Genomic DNA, 19,739 nt, shown 5'->3' on the forward strand with positions numbered 1-19,739 from the left:
AGTAGTTGAATGTAGAATCATTTCATCTTTGAATACAGCAAGAACAAGGTCTAATTATTATCCAGGAGCTTAAATTCCACAAATAGATTTACCATTTGAAAAGTAGGGAAAAGGCTAAGAAAACTTGTGGCCAAATGACAAAAAGAGTTAATTTAGGACTCTTGAGTGTCAGAATTGTATTTCGTACGCAACAGCTCAAAGATTTCTGATTTAAGTAGATGGCAGAAAGGCCAACATGCTTTTATCAGACGTTAGTGTTTATAGAAGAATACAGAACAGGATTTTGTTAAATGTATATATTATGCCAGATCAAACTATAAATTGAAACATCTGTGTCCACGTTAATCTCAGATAGAGCAAGGAGATTATCTGAATTGTGTTTAATTTTGTGACCTTTTTAGATGTGGCTTTGTTTGAAAGGGGGAAGGGATAATTTTTTAAGTTTTAATTCCTAAGCAACAATGCCAATAGTCCAATACTACAGCAATATCTTTTAAAATCACCCAGATGAGTAACAAAAAACCTTTGGTAATTTCCCAGTATTGTTACACAGGGAGCTCTAAAAAATAAATAGTCACATAAATAGAGGCATGTAGTTTTAAGCATGCTACAAGCTATTCATGACATAAGCATTCAATTAAAACTATTTTATGAGCAATAATCACATTCTGAAAAGGCAAACATGGATGGTTTGCGGATATAGCCATAATGCCTGCAAAATTAAATAAAACAACAGGTAAACATAGTTCAGTCTCTATGCTACTTAAAGCATTTTAAAACTTTTGTTCCTGCCTCCAGGACACAAGGGACAGGAAGTAGCATTAAAGATTTTTATTGTTATTATTTAAAAAATACGGTAATTATTTGTACTTCTGCAGTCCTATTATCATTAACCAATCTTAGTTTAACTGAAACAATGATTTCAATAAAGAAATTCAAGTTTAGGAAGTAATAGAAAGAACGGCTGTATGTTCTAGCAGTACAAATTAGGCTAACTGGCAACAGAAGTTTAAAGAGGACAAACTTTAAGCATTGCAGGCCACTCCACAATTAGTCTCAAGCTGCAAATGGCTTATGATGACATTCCACAGTAGTCATCTCTTCTAGAAGCATGTACTGTTTTAAGATCTACCCTAAAACTCATAGAAGCCAATTCTAATGCACTGAGACAGTATTTACAAAAGGGCCAACTATGTTTGCAAGGAACACCTCTTCCCTCATTTCTCTGGCTGTCTCCTTCAAATACTTTAAGTCCCTTTTTTTGAATGTCAGTTTTTCCTCAACTCCTCTCCCATTGCCTGGCATGCAGACTCTTAGAATACATACTCTAATGGTCAGAAATAGAGCAGGGTCAGGGCTGAGAAACAAAATGGAAGTTCTCTCTGTTTTATGAGATGGACAGGGGTGTTGAATTTTGGTACTTCAAAGAGGAACTTTTCTGGATCACAATATAAATATTTTTTGCAGTATGTACAATATACAGCATGCAATATAAAACAAGGCCTTTAAAATTCATCTACTTAAGAAGAACATGAAGAGCCATCTCCTCACCTGATGCAGGTACTTTCTAGTTTTTCCACACTTTAGACAGTAGTGTCTCAACTTCCAGCAATGTTTCACTTGTATTTCTGCTCGATTAAATAAATACAGCTACTTTGAGCCCACCATCCATTTACACTGCATACCATACTGGATAGCTTTGAATTATATGGCAACTGGATTTTATCTTAACTCTAACATTACTTGGTAATTTTTTCCCCTTTTTGAGGATGACAGATGTAGAAACATAGTTTAAGACACAAGATAGCATACACAGATCAACGGGAACTTTAATGCTGACTGGGATAAAGTGGGATAGAATTTTATCCCATGTTCTTTCACCCATCTACTGTTGTCTTATATAGGAGAAGTAATACACAGACCACCAGGGCTTTTTAAGAGATGCTTTGCTTCTTGTTGAAAGAATGGCACATTGGAATCTATATTCTCTGACATACAACTTTTTATATTGACACCCTGGGGAAAGATTTTAAAGTTTCCAAATGCTTGGAAAGTTTACTCTGGGAGGAGATGCAAACTTTTGGCTGATGTTTCTCTTGCTGATTATTCTGTCATCAGAAAATCTAAAAATCACTCAATTTTATCAGTGAAAACACTATGAATTTTTGTTTCATACAAAAGTTAAAAAAAGACTCTGTCCCTTCCTAAGACTAGTCAATAACCCAACCACCAGGTAAAAAGGTTTACCAAAGTTTTCCTCCAACTGGAACGTGCTAAAGTTATGTTTAAAATAGAAGGCAAGCATGAAATGTAGGTGAAAGACTCAAAATACCACTTCAGACGGATCCCCAAACACTCAGTGCAGTAAGCAAAAAGAATAAAAGAAAGATTACTGTGACGAACTGGTTGCTTGTGAATTTCATCCAACTTTAGTCTTTCAAAGTGACAGTCTGGAGTATATTGGGATTTGTTCCTCTAACTCAAAGCCGATGAGTGCCTTGGCATGACTTCTGTCAGATGAAGTTGAAAATCCATTGCTTTTTGTAAAAAAAAAGTTATCGTGTTACTTAGCTCCACCCTCCCATTTCATGTTGAGGAAAGTATTATCTTTGGGTCACGGGAACACAGACAAAGTGTGTGACCAACCAAATTTACAAATATGCAAATTAATCACTGGAAAGAATCTACTAAGAGTCGTATAGTAGGAGGGAACTGAAAAGATTCTGGCAACGATGGAAATAACAGCAGGACAATGCAAACTGGAGAAGAATCACTGTGTGTTCCCCTCGCCATATTTGCAGTGATGTGGTAGTTAATGTGTAGTTCAACAGATCTTCCCTAAATATCCATATAATATGATCTAAAAACAGAAACCTGGAAGATACCTGACTTCACAAGAGCTTATTCATCATGACCAGCTGGATTTACAGGTTTTGACAGAAAACCTTCCACCCTGAAGTCAGGCTTGCAAAGGCAGATACTATTACAGATGGAGATCAATTGATATCAACACTGAACAACAAGCAGTGCTCACTTCACAGTACTATCACAGGCATTTGAAACTGTCTTCCCTACTAAAATCTCATTTAACATTTCTGAAAATACATCCTGCACACCTATCAAGACAAATTTTCTGAATGGATTTAACAACTCAATATGTCAAGCTATTTGGTTATTTGTTCAGACTGTGTTTTCTTGATTCTGTAGTTCAAAAACACAACCAGCACTTTTCCTGGAAAAAAAATCTGTCATGGAAAACAGCAGTTCCCATGATACTAAAACAAACAATCAAACAAAACAGCAGCAGCAACAACAAAAACTACCCAACAACTATGCTTTTCAAAATCTACCCTAGGAAAGTCTTTCATATCTATTCAGGAATCAGTAATATTCTAATTAAAACATTAAGCCAAACTCTGATGGTCTCTGAAGCACAGATGCTGTACAGTCATTCAAACTTGCAGGTAGAAGGGCGAGGACAGAACAGTTATTTTACAACCCCTTTCTAATTCCTGCTGTAGTTTAAGCAGGAAATATGTTTACCTTGATAATTAACAGCATAACCTGTCAGGCACAAAGTATTTCCAGAAACGGTTTCTAAATGATAGTGGCAAAGTACAACAGACCAGTTAAGAAGCAGATCAGACACCTTGGCACTTGCTATGTAAAGTCTGCTGTATAAAATTGCACTGTCATTTAGAGAAGCACAAGCAACTCCAAACAGCCTGTTGTTGAGCCAGTTCCACAATTCATCAAAATTTCAATCAGCTAACTGAGATTTTGAAGTATATTTATTTTCCTCATCTTGCATCTAGAACACAAAAGACATGGGTTTCGTTTGGTTTTGATTGGCCCAGCTTCTTAATTCTTTCACAGATTTCTTGTAAAAGGTAGCATTCAGTACCATTTGGCTTGTAATTAATGGGATTACAAGACATGGTGAATTACAGATTCAGGTCTGCAAGTGTGTGAAATTATGGAAGTTAAAGAGTTGCAAGAACTAAGTATTCCAAATACTCCAGCTGTTTTCGCATGTACTGGAAAAAAAGTGAAAAGCAATTTCTCTGCCTTTACCTAATATAAACCTAAAGTAACAAACACATCCAGCAGCAAAAATATGAAATCACACATTATTAAGGTACCTATCTTTTCCTCAACAGAGCAGAAGGCAAAGAACATAAAACATGTGGAAAATGTTAGTCACATTGCTTAACGTCGTACAGGAAAGTTCTAAGATTTGTGTGGTTTGCTTTTTTCTTTTTTTTTTTTAAAAAGGAGGTAGAAGATTGCTTGTGCAGTTGAAAAAAAAAATCCTGTCCCTATAGCCAAGCAGCCAACCAATCGCTGATATCAGCAGCATTCTCCAAAGCCCCTTCCAAAGAAAACATTCTCCCATTTTAATGAATATATTTTTGCTTATGTGACTGATGTGCTTTTCCTCTGAATTCAAGACAAAGAAAATGGCTAATGGACTGCTAAAATGCTTCAGTTCCAAGTCTGTACTCATCTATTCAGAAGACCATATATTATAACTAATTTATCAGGATTTGCAGTTTTTACCTAGCAGCCTTGGGGCTTTAACGAAAGCTTATTATTTATGTGCACAGAGTTCAGACAGTTGAACTGAGGCTCTTCTGAGGCATGGGATCTCTTCTAAAAGTTTTTTCTCATCTTCTGTTCAACAGCAGTAGTCTGTATCCATCAATCCATCTTTCCTAGGCGACTTTGAAACCACAAAAGTTTCTTGATTCATCACTGAATCCTTCCACACGCAGAGGAGAATCTCAGAGAATATACAATTGCTGCAAATTGTCAGAAAAATGAAGTTTTCTTTCCTTTAAATTCAAACAACCAAGCAAGGACAACTCTCCCTATTTGCCTTTAGACCTAAAATACAGGAAAAATCAGCCTGGCAGCATATCAGGTATCTCACATTTATCTATCCTGTTGTTTTCTCACCCTGCATCTTGTTTCTAGTGTTTCAGCATGCAAGAGTCTAAAGAGTCACGACTTCTAGATGACCAGATGACATCGGTGAATTCTTTACCTGATTCTCTCAGTCACCACAGGCAATAGTACTACTGAAACACCCATCAAACACACAGATGGTAAAACCTCCTCTGGCCAGATCTACAGCATGACAAAGTACATACCAGAGATGAGCTCGATATGCTACTGAAGATTTAGGGCTTGAGAAAAAAAAGATCAGTAACAAGCAAAAAAGCTATTGCTCCCTCTGCAGACATGCTTACTTCAAACAGCACATCTTTATGTTGTTTCACTTAGTCTCTTTGAACAGAAAACCACAAAATGGCCTCCTTTGAAAATAAAAGCATCCACATGGCATGTTAGAATTAAACGCTCATGAAGCCTGACTGTCATTTCTTTTGCCAAGAGCTTTCTTGTCAGGGAAACAATATAATTTTTTTTTTTTTTTTCCAGTCAAAGCAGTTTGATTTTTTTGAACAGGATTTGAAGCTCTATAATAAAATTATCCTCAGGAGGCTCAGACACTCTATGGTCCAGAGCAGCTGAAGACACCAATCTATGAACAGTTCCTAGAAGAACACAGCCACGAAAGCATAGGCTGAAGAAGGAACAAAGCACTGAAAACACTTGGTTTATTCTTTAGATATATCTATTGGGAGATAAAAAAGGCAGAAATTGTGAAGTACACACGTGCTTACACAATACATGGGGGAATGCAATAGCACTTATCTGACCAATCTTCTATTGTATGTCAGTTTGTAGTCTGTATTCTCTTGTTACCATAACGTGCTCCAACTCCAAGCTGCATTTCGAATGAACACGACAAAAGAGGAAAGAGGGAAGAGTCCTCGGTCAAACCTTGATTTGAGCTGCTTCTGGAATTTCAGAAAATGTAAATTTTTGCCTCCTCCTTCAAAATTAATGTGCATTTCTGGCTTTAAATAAAACAAGAAAGAGAATTCACAGAATACTATAGAACGGTTGCTATAGTATAATCAGAAGAGGAAAAGTCAGAAACTTTACAAGAAAGCTTAATATTAAATTTCCAATGTGATTTTACAAACTTCATAAAATCCAAATATTTTGGAAAATGAGCCAGACTTTTAATAGCAATAAAGCAGTAATACATTGTGGTATACAAAAAGTACACTAGGGCATTCTAGAAAATATTAAGGAAGAAGAAACCTTATGATTCCCAGTTTGGATCTTCAGTATGAATCAGATACAGATTAATTTTCCATGTGCCCAGTTCTGTGATTTGATTTTAGTCGAAGACTGTTCTGCATCCATTACTTTGCAGATTTCCTGTATCACCTTAGTATTTTTCAATCTTTTGATACCCACGAAGAGCCACCAAAGTACGAGAAACAACCAATCAACAAAACTCCAGCCTTTCATGCAGACACTTAACTTCCACATCCTGTACAGTGATCTAAATGTCTTCTCTCTAAGTTCTGTTTCTGTATTATGCAAGAAACTCCCTTGAAACTCCACTGGAAGAGATCCCATGACCCTACTACCTCCACTACAAGCAGCCAAAAAACACGTTCTCCCTTGCTCCTTTCTAAGCTCTGCCAAAGGTGAAGAACTCACAGCCACCATAGAGACACCGTATGTTTTTCACAATACAGCGACTTTTTACCTTGTTGGATTGCTTTGACAAAGAGGCACAAATCCCACTGGCTTACTGGGGCTTGCATATTTTGAAGGAGCCGTATGATGGGAAGATCAAACTTTGAGAGGCAGAGGCACAATAACAGGTTGTCATGGTGGAAGAAGAGAATAACATGGTACTTACAAGGGGTGGTGGTAGGAAAGAGAAACCATTTTTCCTTGCAAGTGTGTCATTTAGATTAGCCCAACTATCTTCTGAAACACAACCAATTCCTTGTTGGACATTGTCTTATAAAATAAAGCACTCCTCCTTTTTATTTCTCTATTTATGATACAAATGAGGATAGATGTAGCTTTGGAGGAAACTAAAAAAAAAAAAAAAAAAAAAAAAAAAGAGGAAAGTAATCTTAACCAAAATGTGACCTTAGCAGATGTAATCCAATCTGATTTCCACTACATTAGCCTACGGATGCTTATGCAACTGCATAGCACAGCAACTGAGAGACAAAACAATGGAAGTTTTAAGGTTTTATTTATTGCTCATTCTCAAAACATTCAATCGCCATCATGCTTCAACTGCCAAATCTAAATTAGAGAGGTTAAAAAAAAAAAAAAAAAAAGTACTCTTCAGGGGAACATTAGAGTTCTATAGAGAGGTGTGAGCTCAAGGAGATGGAGCATCTGGCTAGAGACCAACTTGCCTATAATTCCAGACCAAGTGGACCCATATGGATAGCTTTTAGAAAATCATAAGTGATAACAAGTAGAAAAATTTTCTACTTTCCATGTTCAGTCTCCTTTTTTTGGCATTAATAATTAAACTGTACTTAATGCCATTAGTAGATTACAGAAACTTCCAACAGAATCTAAACAATTTTCATATAACCTAATCACTTTCTTATTTATTCACATTTACCAACATTTTTCCTTCTCTTTTGGATGGATTTCTATGCAGTATTACAAAGCATAGCAAAAGCTGTTTTGCTAATATATTAAGCACACTAGAGCAGTATATTCATCTTTTCTTTGAAAGCAGAAGGACTATACACCAAATCTCAGCCTGCAGGTTTAAACCATATTAGAATTAGTAATGTGAAAGGTCAAAGAGACCAGCAGTTAAGGTTACGTTATATACACCTACACCTATAAAGTGCTGGAAGCATTTCATCATTTACATTTTGGCCATCATACTAATTCTCTACAATGTTCAGCAGCTGTAATATGAATCTGTGCTAGCGATCAATTATACATGTAACTTCATCTCTCACACAAATTTGACACAAATCATATATTTATAATTTGCACAGCTTCATTTTTTCTTGTATTTTCATTTTAAATTAGTGGGTAGTTCAATGCTGCTTCCTTCCTTTGGTATTACCTGACTACTGAACACATACAGGATGTAACTTAAACTGTTAATACCAAAATCTCAAGAATACACTCCAGAAGTCAGGATTCATCAATATTTTCTTTGTAATTAGTCCTTTCCTTTGTAAATTTTCTCTTTCCTCATCAGAATTTAACAATGAAAATAATGGGAATCAAAATTCATTACCTGCTCTCTGATCTATCCTGCTTTTATATAAAATAAAAGTTAATAATTCTCATACTTAAAAATCTGTGTGGTTCATGAAAAGTGAATTTAAGAGGCCTTCACACCAAGAAATTCAGATCTTTATAGTGAAAATTAAGAAGCTTTTGCTAATGGTATCACATTACCAATGTGAGCCAACTCTAGCATCCTGCCCAGGAATTATCTTGCCAGTCCTCTAACCTTAACATATAGCTATCACATCTTCAGTTATTATCAAAAAATTAATTGCATGTTATTACTTATATTAACTAATCATTTTTGCCCTTTTGAAGTGCATTGTTAAGTCATTTTTCCTAGTGCCAAATAGCACATCACAATCAGAACCCATGATATTCCCAGACAGATTTATGCTCAATCCATCAAATATCACAGTCCCCAAAATAGCATGTGCTATTAATCCAACTGTATTGCTAAACTGGAAAACAAATACAGTAATTAAACCCCTGAAGAAAATACAGGACCTGGGGAAAAGACGGTCTGAAGACAAGAAGGGAGAAGGATGCAAACCTGGTGGATACTAGACTATGATTCGGGATGAGGTACGTTCTGCTCTCACCCCCCTGCAAGAGTGTTACTGATAAAAACATTGCACAGGCAGACATATATGTTAGGATAAAGCCATAGTTATCATTTATGCACTTGAATCTATTTAACTGCGAAGACAAAAGGGAAGAAACAAAAATAGAACAAACAGACCAATCCCCATGACACGCTCTGATCACGATGGATGAACAACGAACTGAATATTTCCATCTGGACAGGAGCGTCATCTCAGCACTATGTGATATATTAGCCAAAAGTTGAGCACAGGTTTCCAGTTTCAGCCCAGCATTAGACAGGCAAGTCAACTCCTAGAGACACTGATTTTGATAGGAAAGTAACTTTGAAAGTCTCCATTCAAATACAGTAATATATTAAAAGAAAATAAAATATAAAAAAAACTCACAAATCATTCAGTGCCTGACAAGAGTTTTCATTACATGCTCTCTCCAGTTCATTACATGAACTGAGAGCACAGAATTCTCTGCTGAATAGGCTGTGTCCCTGAATAGCCTTGCTTCACTTGCATCCAGCAGAAAGGTATACTATAAAGTTGAGTGAGGTTTGGGTATTTTTATTTCCCTGCTCCTCTTCATCATGGTTTTTTTTTTTTTCATTCTCTTAGTTTTACTTTAAATACAGGAAAAATTACAAATAAACAGCAAGTCCAAGCTGGAATGATAAAGATTTAATAATTCAACAACCAAAAATCAGCCATAATTTGCACTTTCACCTCACAGGAGTCTGACCTTGTTGATTTGAAGATTTACCTGTTCACAGACACATTAAAAAAAATCTGAAATATTCTGTCCCCTCCCAGAATCATAAAAATGCAAAACCAAAACAAAACAACAACAACAAAACCAACAAAATCAAATCAAAACTATAAGCAACGTTATCCTATAACACAAGAGATCCCATTTCTTTTCTTGACTACCACTGGTCTGATGTATGGCCCATTCACCACCCTGTCGTTTCCATTTACTGGTAAATTACCTGGGAACATCCACACCTTTCCAGCAAATAGTTTTCACACGTACAGATAAGAAGTGGAATACGGAAAGGAGAAATGCTTTTATGCAGATCATTGTTACATTTAAAGGCATATGCTTAAAATATTGGTGTCAAAACAGTGAAGTGGGAAATCATAAATAAACGTTCGATAATTGAGAAAAAAAAAGTATTGCAGTATGATTTTCTTGCATTTTTTTTCCTTAAACTTTTTCTATCCTCTAACCACCTGTATTTTTGGTTACTTTGCATCATCTTTTGGCTTAGAGATATGGTTTTATATCAGAAGTTTTTGAAATTTTTTGAATTCACAACCACGACCAAGAAAAATGCTCTTAAATTACTGAGGCTGTTCTGCACGACATCTTTAACTGACACAACTGCATTATAAGATCATTTGCACTACTTTCTGTGACATTCATGGTATACACTGCTCTAGACAGAAAGTCACACAGATAAAAATTCACAGGTAAGTCTGACAACTAGTTTTTTGGAAAAATACACTCCTCCTAATTCCTGTTTGTTGGGACACAGTGTGAATTGCCACAGCCCCCAGAAAATACTGCACATGGACCTTACTGAAATCTACAACTGATGATGAGTTACAGCACATCAGATGCTTTCCAGTAAGTCTTCCACGTGCTCTTGGCCACAGCAGACATGACTCAATCTTAACAACTTTTGTGTCAGTGAGAAAGGTACATTATCTCACCTTTTCCATGCACTCAAAAAAGAAAAAAAAAACAATTTCTGTCAAAGCCATTAGAGTGGAAAGTGTGCTGCTGGGCACACGGTACTCATCCTGTTCTCTTCACAGAGCTGAACTGCTGTACTGTTTATGTGGTATTATCCAATGGCACTGAACAGCATTAAAAATGTATCCCCTATTTTGACACAGTTTATTAAAAATAATGAGAAGAATCTACTTCACAAAGTAAATTAAGAGCCTGCATAAAAAAGCAAATGTAAAACACACACGGAGCTGCCTCTTTTTGAACCCCTGGATACAAGTATCCTGCTACTAGAATAATATCCTTTACTATAAACTTTTACCTCATTTTTCATCTCTTCTTATCAAGAGCAAGGCACTTAAGGGCAACATGCTGCCCATGATCCTTAGGCTGGGAAGCATTCTGAGCTTGTCTCTCTCTTTCAAACTGAAAAAATCTGGCCCAATTTTCAGAAACTGAACACTGACAGCTTCTGTTGATTTTAGCAGGGACTGAAAATGCATCTTCCTTACAGTTTCTACAAACTAACTTTACTAGTTATTCTAATCGCCTTCCCCTTGCCTCTGAAAATCTGGTGCTCAGTCTCTTTCAGATGGTTTTGAACTAATGTACAATGAACCTTTGGATGAAGTCTACAACATACATGTAGAGAATACTCTTCCATAAACTAGCTACAGCCCAAATCTCCTAAACATTAGGAAAAAACCTTTACAAAGAAATTTCTACAGTATAGAACTGATAATAGCTCTTGTCTCCTCCATCTACTTTAAATTCTCAATCCTTTTCCCCAGTTAGTCCAAAGACACACAGCCATATCCTAGTACAGATAACACTCAAGTGAAACACCAGAGGCAATGAGCAGCCATGGAGGAGAATACATGTTGCTTCCATATTATTCTTTCTGAAAAGCTAAAATAATAGTGATTTCATTTAAAAAATAACTCACAGTTCTGTAGTGTCAGAATGTGCCAAAGAGAATAAATTTTCTGCTGTAGCACAGCTAAAGTTATAATAACAACTTGCAAGTTGAGGAATCTACATTATGTATATATAATTTATAAATGTAATTTATTATATACATAAGTTGCTACAAAAGTAATACCTCCTATTTTTTTTCCATCAAAACTACAATAATACAATAATACTATTTGATAGAGTAAATTCTCAGCTACAAAATTCTGTTTTTCAATCTAATCACCACCACTGGCCAATTCACATGGATGAGTTGGTTGAGATGCTTTTCATTTCGTGGTGTGATAGCTGTGCACTGTCATCTGGAACACAGCTTGTATTTCATGTATTGTTGCTCACCAACCATTGCCTCATTGTCTTCATATCCACTCTTTGGTCTCCATAAATGTTCATTGAGTACTGATGAATGTCAGTGGGTGCCATTTATTTCTACATGGAGAAATAGCACACCTTTGTTTCATATGCACTTCCATGTCAGATGCCATTTGTCAGACTACCCCTCTGCTGCCATCTGTCACACAGCAACAAAATGTTGCTCAGAACATTAGTGGGAAAGTTCCACCCCGACTGCTATACCACCACCATCTGCTCCTGATGTTGTGGGCAAATAAAATAAAACAGGAGGCATTACTTTCGGAGCAGCCTTTGTACATAAAAGTATTCCCATCTACATACATATATACAAGTATACACATAAATAAAATAGGAAGTGGTAAATGTATTTCTAGGATGAAAAGAAATATGTATTTCCTCCTAGCTTCCCTACAAAGATGCCTTTCCATGGCTTTCACATTATCTAGATCCATCCCAAGGAGATTCTGCAACAAGCCTCCTGCAACTGACATAAAAAATTATAGTTCTGATTCAGGAAAGACTTAGCACACTGCCACTTTGTTAAGCAGTTGAAGTATTTTAAGTACATACTGAAAATGCCATCAATGTTATGGACAAGCCCAAGCAATTTTCTTGAACAGGGAATTTTGATTTGAGTGAAGGCTGTAAGAATGAATGCATTTCTGTTCTCCCTCATCTGAAAACAAGACCACGAATAACACACAAGACTGGGGATCGCTGATGACAATATAGCAAGTGTCAGAGGAAGAAGGAGAGATTTATCTTGACAATCTGCAGGAAAACCTGCATAACTCTAACTATTGCCAAAAGTACCAGATGCACGACTTTGCATAAATGCAATAGAAACTGGAGAACATTAAGGTAATGATTATTTCAGCCTCAGAAATGTGACACGGGGAATGTGACCATGGTAAAGCTTGCTGTGCAGATGCAGGACTGCTAAACATACTCCATCATCTCTACACTAGGGTGGGCAACAGTGATATCTGATCAGCCTGAACTGTGGCTGAATGATCTGCCTGATTACAGGTAGGAATTGATATGTGTTACAGTTGCTTCTTGAAGCTGAAACACAAATAGTAGTGTGGGCACTTAGTACTCAGTATTGGGACTGTGTTATATATGTCACCTATGTGACAGTGTTTCACCAGAGCAACAGCTTTCACACCTAAATCAAACAACATTCCCTTCATAAGGACCAACTTTGACTTGGTGAAATGTCTGAGCTACTCTTCAGGAGAAATATAGGACCTGTGATGGAAAAGAAAAAGCCAGAGCAAAACCTGGCCCACTGCATGGCTAGGATTCTGTGATATTCATTATCACATGTTCATCTCTGCTTAGCAGGGAAGAAAAGGCTCAAAACGAACAGTCACCCTTGAAGAATTTTGATATTGCAGACTTGGTCTTATCCGTTCTAGAAATGCCAGATTTAGCATGACATTAAAACTGAAGTAGAATTCTTACAACAGAAGAGAAGAAGATAAAACTTGACATTGATGCTTGGAAAAGTGATCTTTACCTGGAGAACATACTTTAATTTTAATTAATATACATTTCTACCTTATTTAAAAAAAAAAAAATGTTAAATTTGTTAAATTTTAAACTATTGGATGTAAATTGTACATACAAAGCCTTGAAACACACAGGTCTCTTTCCTATCTTTTTTCCAGTTAGAGAAGAGAAAGTGTACAAGAACAATGAAACTAAAACATGACTTTCAATTACGAAGCAGCTTCAGTGCTTGTGAAAAAAAAAGAAACTTCCTTTCTTCAATGACTTCTAAAATTCTGCGAATGAAATTTCAGCTTTGATTAGTGTGAATTCTTCTCTTGCAACTGTACTGCTCAGGAAGTTCCTGGTTAGCAATCAGTGAGATCATACACAATGGTCCATACAAATTAGAAACAAATAAATGCCTAGTATTGATTAAAGATGTAACAATACAGACATCACCAAGCCTTGAAGACCATGAAGGAGTCCTGTGTCCTTTCACAGGCGTTCTGTTATCTCAGTATACATCCTTATCTATAGGCTCGATTCTGCTCATGGCAGCATCAAGATTTTCCAAATGTCAGGTTGGAAAACCTGTAGTTTACATTCTGCTTCATACCTGGCCTACAAGTTGCTAAAGGAGAAACCAGATTGAATTTCTGCCAGCCAATGTCTCTCTCCTTTTACGCCAGTTCAAAGTGGGAAGAAGTTAAGGTGCCAACAGAAAGACTCTTAGTGCCTTCCTGACTCAGTGGGATAAATCAGGTCCTTCAAAGCAGTTCTGGGGATTGCCAATGGGTGGATCTCTCTTCTCCCATTCTCCCAAGTCACGTTCTATGTGACCAGTCCAGCCAATGCTGGGATACATGCACTGCTGCAGCACAAGGCAAGAAGTGGAAGCTGCATTTTTTATACATCAATGTAGCTCTTAGAGTTCATAAAATGCCAACACCTCTGAAAGAAATTTTACTGTGGCTCCCTTATGCCAATTACAAATTGCAGATAGAAGTTTTGAACTTCGCTGGCTGAGAAAAAAAAAAAAAATGTTAAAAAACAGCTGCATGTTCCATTTCTTCTACCAACCAACCAACTTGTTCTGTAATCCTGGCTGCATTACAGCAGTCATCATGTTACACTCACTGGGAATATGCCTAAGCATACACACATACATACATGTTTGAATGCATACACACACACCAAAGCTATAATACACGTGTAAATTTCATTCTGTATTTACTTATTTGCTGTAAGCACCATTCCTAATGGAAAATAGACCATGTCTCCTTTTCAAGGGAGTGATTAGGACCACATGTTTCACTGACTTATGTTGAGGACCTTGCTGATATTTTCGAAACCAAATTACTAACAGCATACTAAACTTATTTCCCTAGTGGAAACCACTGGCTACTAATTTAGTGAATATGAATACATTTGTCCCTAAACATGCAGGTAATCATCATATAAAGCCAGAGGCCTAAAATGAGTACATATGGGGCAGAAGAGACCAAGGTTCATACGTAATAGTAACATATTCTATAACCAAATGACTTTGTTTATCTGAGAAACCCAGTATTACATCACTTTTCCTAAGGAGAATATAAACAGCACATTTTTGAAGAAACAGTTACTTAATGTGCAACTTGTCACCACTATCAGCATTAACATAATAAAATACATGTGGAAAATCCCTTGAAGCAAACCTTCTGCAAAGCAGATTCTTCTCCAGTCTGGGTCAGAGGGTGTGTATGTCTCTGAAGGAAATGCTATCTGCCTTTCACACACCCACTCACTGCAGGTCACACAGCAGAGCTCACTGTTGGGATGTGTCTACTGCATGCGTGGCATCAGCTCCTCGAAGTAAAGAAATCACTGCTGAATCCTGGGCAGGATATGTGCCTCGTAAAGAAAACCAGCACATCACACTTCAACATATTAAATAGCAGCACTCATTGACATTTCAAACCAGGATTTCAGAAGTGCTTTGCGGACAACGACTGAAGCAAGTTTCAGCAAGGTAAATATTACTAGCCATATTTTGTAAATATGGAAAACGCAGCAAAATCTAGCTGAAAAACTTAACCAGAGTCACTCCGAATGCCTGTGGAAGTGACAAGTGTTAGAATCAAGCTCCAGACTCTGATTTTGGAACTACCAGACTCCGACAGTTAAGTCTGGATGAATGTTTGCACATCCTGATCTTGCAAGGTGCCAAATGTCTGCTGGCCATAGATAGAGCCTCTCATTTCTCTTTGACTCTGTGCGTTGTGCTGCTAACATGTCAGAGCAGGCAAACTGGACAGTTTGCCACAAATCCTGTTCTAAGACATTAAATTAACTTGTACAGTAAGTGGATCATAGCACCCCCTGCATTTTGCAGCAGACTCTAGGTAACTCCTGTGCAGCTTCCTGAAGAACTACTCTTGCTCTAGCCACGTCTTCTAAAAGCAAGGAAACCTCAGTCTTTGCCTAATAAACATTTCCTAGCACAGTTCCATCAAGAAGATATCAACAACACAACAGTTCTACTATAGCTTTGTCCTAAAAGCAAATCTTAGAAGACAACCATTACAATCCTATTTCTTTTAATTTCATAGCCTTGAATCAAGAATATAGTCCTTAAGCCATTCTATTATTTTGTCACTTACGGAATCATAAATTTCAAAACTGTTTAAATTATTCTTTGCCATCTAATGGTTCTCAGTTTTTCAGAAATAATACAATCTGTATTTCACTTCTTTAATCAAAGAAAGAAGTGCTATAGCTCAAAAATATTGAGAGCAGTAGAGAAAACGGATGAGGAGCCATACAGATACGTAAAGCTAAATGACAATTTACATATGGCAAATAAGTCATTTAAAGTCATTAAGAGATTATTTTTGCAGTCAGATTTGATGTTTCTTTTCATTACGCTGCATTTTGTTCCAAAACTGCTGGCTAAAGACACTTATTGGTGAGAAGAAGTAATGGGTTAATAAAAGATGGTATGCTATTAGATAATACTTCTACAGGTTTGCATCTGAAAGTCATAACATAACCTTCTATTTCATGTGTCACTGTGACAGAAGGTTTTCAAGGCAGAGTTCTTGAAACTGCAAGATGTTAAACAGATGTACTGTACAGCCTTCCAGATTTAAATCATGAGAACTGCATTGGCAGCCTGTGTGTTGTATCCCCATTTTTTCCCCTTATCAGCTTAGGATGCTTTAAATAAAACCGTCTGTTTTATGCACTTTTTAAAATTTGATGCAATGCACCCTAGAAAGCCATGCTTCTTTATGCATCTGCTCTCTTCTACTTTTTTTTTTAAATGAGACAAGAAGTTGTTATTCTAGATACATCTTTTAGGCAGGGAAATCTCTCCCTTTTTCCTTATTCTGCAAGTGTTGGCAAAGAGATACAATCTGTCGTGTAAAAAACTTATCCACTGCAGGAATAGTCAAGAAAGACGGTAGAAATGAGAAATAAACAAAAACAGACCTGTTGAAATTCCAGATTGATCACGCATCTAAACCAATATTGATAATCTTCTTCCTTTTCAGTTTCAGCTGTTGCTTGCACTCTAACAAAACTATTATTTGCATGGTTACACATTTAGTTTGCCTGCCCAGTCAGTTGCCATCACTTTTGTCCTTCGACATAATTAACACAACAACATGTTAAGTATATGGATATGATCATTTCAATCGTCAGGGATTCTCTGGTACCTCCTAATCCAAATTATTTCTACAGCACGGTCAACTTTACAGTCAGGTGAGGAGTTACAGTCTAGTTCATTCACTTATCATTCTTTAGTAGATGGAAATTTCACAGCTTCTTTGATCTAAAGCCTGACCATCACCACTGTGAAACTTTTCTTCCTCATATCTAATCAGAATTTCCCTTGCTGCTTGTTCATTGCCTCTCCTGTCAGTGTGCACTTTTGATGCTACAACTGTACTAGCTCAATGCAGCACAGAATAAATGTTTCTGAGAAGGAAACATTGCTGCCTCACGTTCAGCATGTTGTTCATGAGAATCTTCAGGTCTTCATCCATAAAGTTGCTTTCTATCGACTCAGTCCCTCAACTGTTCTGTTGCACATGGTTTTTATATCTTATATCAAATCTGGGACTTCACATCTGTTTTTCCTGAACTTCCTGAGATTCCTGCCAGCTCATTTGTCCAACTTGTGAAAGTTCCTCTGAACAGCAGTCTGACTCTCTTAGAACATCAACTGTTTTCCCTAATTTGGTGTCATCTGCAAAGTTGCTGAAGTTCACTCAGTCCCATTCTCCAGGTCATTAATGAAGAGGTTAAACAGCATGGGCACCAGCATGGGCCCTGGGAAAACAAGACTATAGTATATTCCATTGGGCATACAAAAGCTAAATACATAAAATGTACTGCATGTTCCATGCATCACTGAATGAAATAAATGAAGTTTCCAATTCATAAAAGTACACAAATTCTTTAAATTGCACAAATAATTTTATGGGAGTCAGTACAGTATAACAGCTAGAACTTAACCTGTTGTAGCAGCATTTGTGCCTTTTTGCATTCATGTGCATCTTTTAATTAACATTGCTGTATTGCTCCTAGACAATGCAGACAAACCATCTGAGTCAGTCACTACATAAACAAACATATGAAAACTCTTTACAAGAAGAATAATGCACAAAATCCAATGATACAATTGCAAATATTAAATATAATTAAGTTTACACCATTACAATGTAACAGAAGCGTGAGTAATCACACTACTGCAACACTGCATGATGACAATGCAGGTTGATGAACTCGGGTCAGAAATGCTCAGTACCTTTCAGATTCAAGTCCCTGGAGCTGTCAGAATTCAGGAAAAGTCCAAACTGCAAGCATGTGGAGATCCCACCTTCCTTTGAAAAACACATCCATAAATTGTGTATTACTACAATGGACTCTTTTCTGGCATTGAGCTACTGAGGAACAAGAAAACATATCCCAAAAGCCATGCTAAAGGGTTCATAAAATATTCTTGCAGAAATTTCTCTCTCAGGTGCTGTTCCCTTTTTGATCCCACTCGGAATCAAGAAAATGCACCCAACTCCCTAAGAACTTCTTGCATCCCCATGAACAAATCAACAGAAAACTTCTGCCACTGGACACAAACTATGAAGATAACTTTGCTGAAGCTTTAAAAACGACACACTCCACCCAATCTATGAAAAATTTTATGCTTAGAAATGAATATGACTCAAAGAAATGTTTTTTCTACTTTGTCATCTTCTGTTACTCATCACTAGACCCATCTCGATATATGGCACAGTAGAAAACAGCACTAATTTAAAAAATAGGAGTGTTTTTAAATGTGAAATATTTAACAGAGTTCAAGTCAACTGGGAAAAGAAAAAGAAAAAAAAAAAAAAGTAAATGCAACCATATCACAAGCATTTATTACTTCCACGATACAGAAAGCTGGATTATGAGGTCGGTCAGATTTTGCATCTGAAAGCTGAATGTTCACAATTTTTTTATTTTTTTTTTAAGTAGTATTTTATAAAATAATCTAGAGCTTTGGCATAAAGCTTCCAAAGTGTATGGAAAATGCTTATTAATATTTTTGGAATGGTAAGTGAGCAAAATTTTAGAAAAAGAGATGAATTTTATGCATGGCATGAAATTACTTCTTGAGATTCTAAACATCAGCTCTATGTGAATAACTGCCAGCCAATCTCAGGGTAGAAAGTCCCTTCCAACTCTAAGGATTGTATGATCCTAAAAATTAGACCAACTTGAATTAGGGGTCATGGGAAAAAATAATAAGGAAAAAAAAAGCTTTTTGTCCACGCTGTGAACAGGAGGAGCAGATTTTGTTTAGGTTTCTCGAGATGTTCAAACTGAACCCAAAACAACAGTTCATATATCCCTCCTGTGAACCACTTCTAGACTTCTTCCATAGATGTTCTCCATGCTCTGCTTGTCCAAAGCAGGTGCTGGCAGGTCTCTTGTGGTTTTCAGCTCATGAGATCAGAAAAAGGAATGACTGAGATTAATGCAACCTTAGTACCGATAGCATTCCTCTTTTCAGAGACCATTCTAACTGTGAAGCTATTAATAAAATTATACTTTAATAGTCTCATGGGCATAACAGAGCATTATAACATTTACACCACTGATCATGCCCATGAGTCAGAGAAAACATTTCTTCAGAAAAGGGAGACCTTTGGATCTGAGATGTAGTATATTTAACAGAAAATACTTCACCATCTCCTTAATATTTTGATCACATTTAAGCTCTTGACAATATTTAAAGCTGGTGAATTTGATGCAAACTACAAATTATTTCATTTGTACCCGAACCATTCTCCTTATGAACAATTCACCAAAAAAGACCAATTATAGTGAATGTAACTGTTAAAAAAAAAAAAAAAGCCTGAGATAGAATACAAAAGAAGCAAGCAAACACAAAATCTAAAACAAAA

General features: G+C 36.6%; 1 protein-coding gene across 10 annotated transcripts in view; it reads right to left on the reverse strand.

Moving 5' to 3' along the window:
• SUGCT (succinyl-CoA:glutarate-CoA transferase) overlaps window positions 1-19,739 on the reverse strand; it is a 328,623-nt gene that overhangs the window by 158,957 nt on the left and 149,927 nt on the right. The window contains exon 13 of one of the 10 annotated variants that reach the window (XM_090142222.1): window positions 1,554-1,628. The exons of the other annotated variants lie outside the window; for them this stretch is intronic. Within the exon in view, the coding sequence (XP_089998348.1) occupies window positions 1,617-1,628 (12 nt within the window). The 3' untranslated portion in view covers window positions 1,554-1,616. Of the gene's footprint in view, window positions 1-1,553; window positions 1,629-19,739 lie in introns of those variants that run through there. 10 annotated transcript variants of the gene reach the window in all.

This window comes from Phasianus colchicus, chromosome 6 (assembly GCF_987193195.1).
Source record: "Phasianus colchicus chromosome 6, bPhaCol1.hap1.1, whole genome shotgun sequence".
Classification (NCBI taxonomy): domain Eukaryota; kingdom Metazoa; phylum Chordata; class Aves; order Galliformes; family Phasianidae; genus Phasianus; species Phasianus colchicus.